This window comes from Primulina huaijiensis, unplaced genomic scaffold (genome assembly GCF_012295235.1).
Source record: "Primulina huaijiensis isolate GDHJ02 unplaced genomic scaffold, ASM1229523v2 scaffold204593, whole genome shotgun sequence".
Taxonomy (NCBI): Eukaryota; Viridiplantae; Streptophyta; class Magnoliopsida; order Lamiales; family Gesneriaceae; genus Primulina; species Primulina huaijiensis.
In genome coordinates this window covers 1-1,000 of record NW_027353737.1, presented here as the reverse complement: position 1 = coordinate 1,000, position 1,000 = coordinate 1, and the positions used below count along the sequence as shown (strand labels likewise).

The window sequence follows — 1,000 nt, the reverse complement described above, 5'->3', positions numbered from 1 at the left end:
ATATTTATTATGGGTGGAGGTGAAGGTTCTACTGCAAGAGAAATCCTCAGGCACAAAACTGTGGAAAAGGTCATCATGTGTGACATCGACCAGGTGACATATTTCTAAAGAAATTTATATCTCTTGAAAATTTAATCAAAAATAATTTTTAGACACATTATTATTAATTTTTTTTTTCAGGAAGTGGTGAATTTTTGCAAGTCATACTTAGTTGTTAACAAAGAAGCTTTTTATGATCCTAGACTCGAACTCGTTATCAATGATGCCAGGTTAATATTATAATAACAAACGATGTTTAATTTTGTGGGTTTATCCTAAAAAAATTTGGTGAACGATGCATTTTAATTTCTTTGTAAAATAAGAGCTGAGCTTGAGAGAAGAGACGAGGTTTATGATGTGATCATAGGAGACTTGGCTGATCCAATCGAAGGAGGTCCATGTTACCAACTCTACACCAAATCCTTCTACGAATCCGTGATCAAGCCAAGGCTTAGTAAAGGTGGCATCTTTGTCACACAGGTTCGTGTGCGTGTGCGTGCGCGTGCGCGTTTCGATATATATATATATGTGTGTGTGTGTGTGTGTGTGTGTGTGATGTTTAGTATAAGCTTGAAAAAAATTTCAGGCTGGACCAGCTGGAATTTTTAGCCACACAGAAGTATTTTCTTGCATCTTCAACACTTTGAGCCAGGTTTTCAAGTGTAAGTGAAATGCAGTGATTTCAAAATTCTTGGATAATTTATTAGTTAGTTTTTTTATAAATTGACTAATTTATTTATTTGGCAGATGTCGTACCTTACTCAGCTCATATTCCTTCCTATGCTGATACTTGGGGATGGGTCATGGTACCATCAATTTTGGCTCTTAATTTATGATCTCTATATAATATAATGCCTTTATATATGCATGCATGACTCTTCACTAAATAATTAAATACATGCAGGCATCTGAATACCCATTCACCCTAACTGCTGATGAATTAGACCTCAGAATCAAGCAG

At 35.3% G+C, this 1,000-nt stretch overlaps 1 protein-coding gene across 1 annotated transcript; it reads left to right on the top strand.

Moving 5' to 3' along the window:
• Positions 1–6: 6 nt before the first annotated feature.
• Positions 7–994, top strand: LOC140966307 (thermospermine synthase ACAULIS5-like; the record flags this gene model as incomplete). Its single annotated transcript, XM_073426623.1, has 6 exons — positions 7–93; positions 181–269; positions 363–519; positions 626–701; positions 787–845; positions 944–994. Coding segments are annotated over exons 1-6 (516 nt in total), but the record flags the coding sequence as incomplete, so codon positions are not given.
• Between the last annotated feature and the right edge of the window lie 6 nt (positions 995–1,000).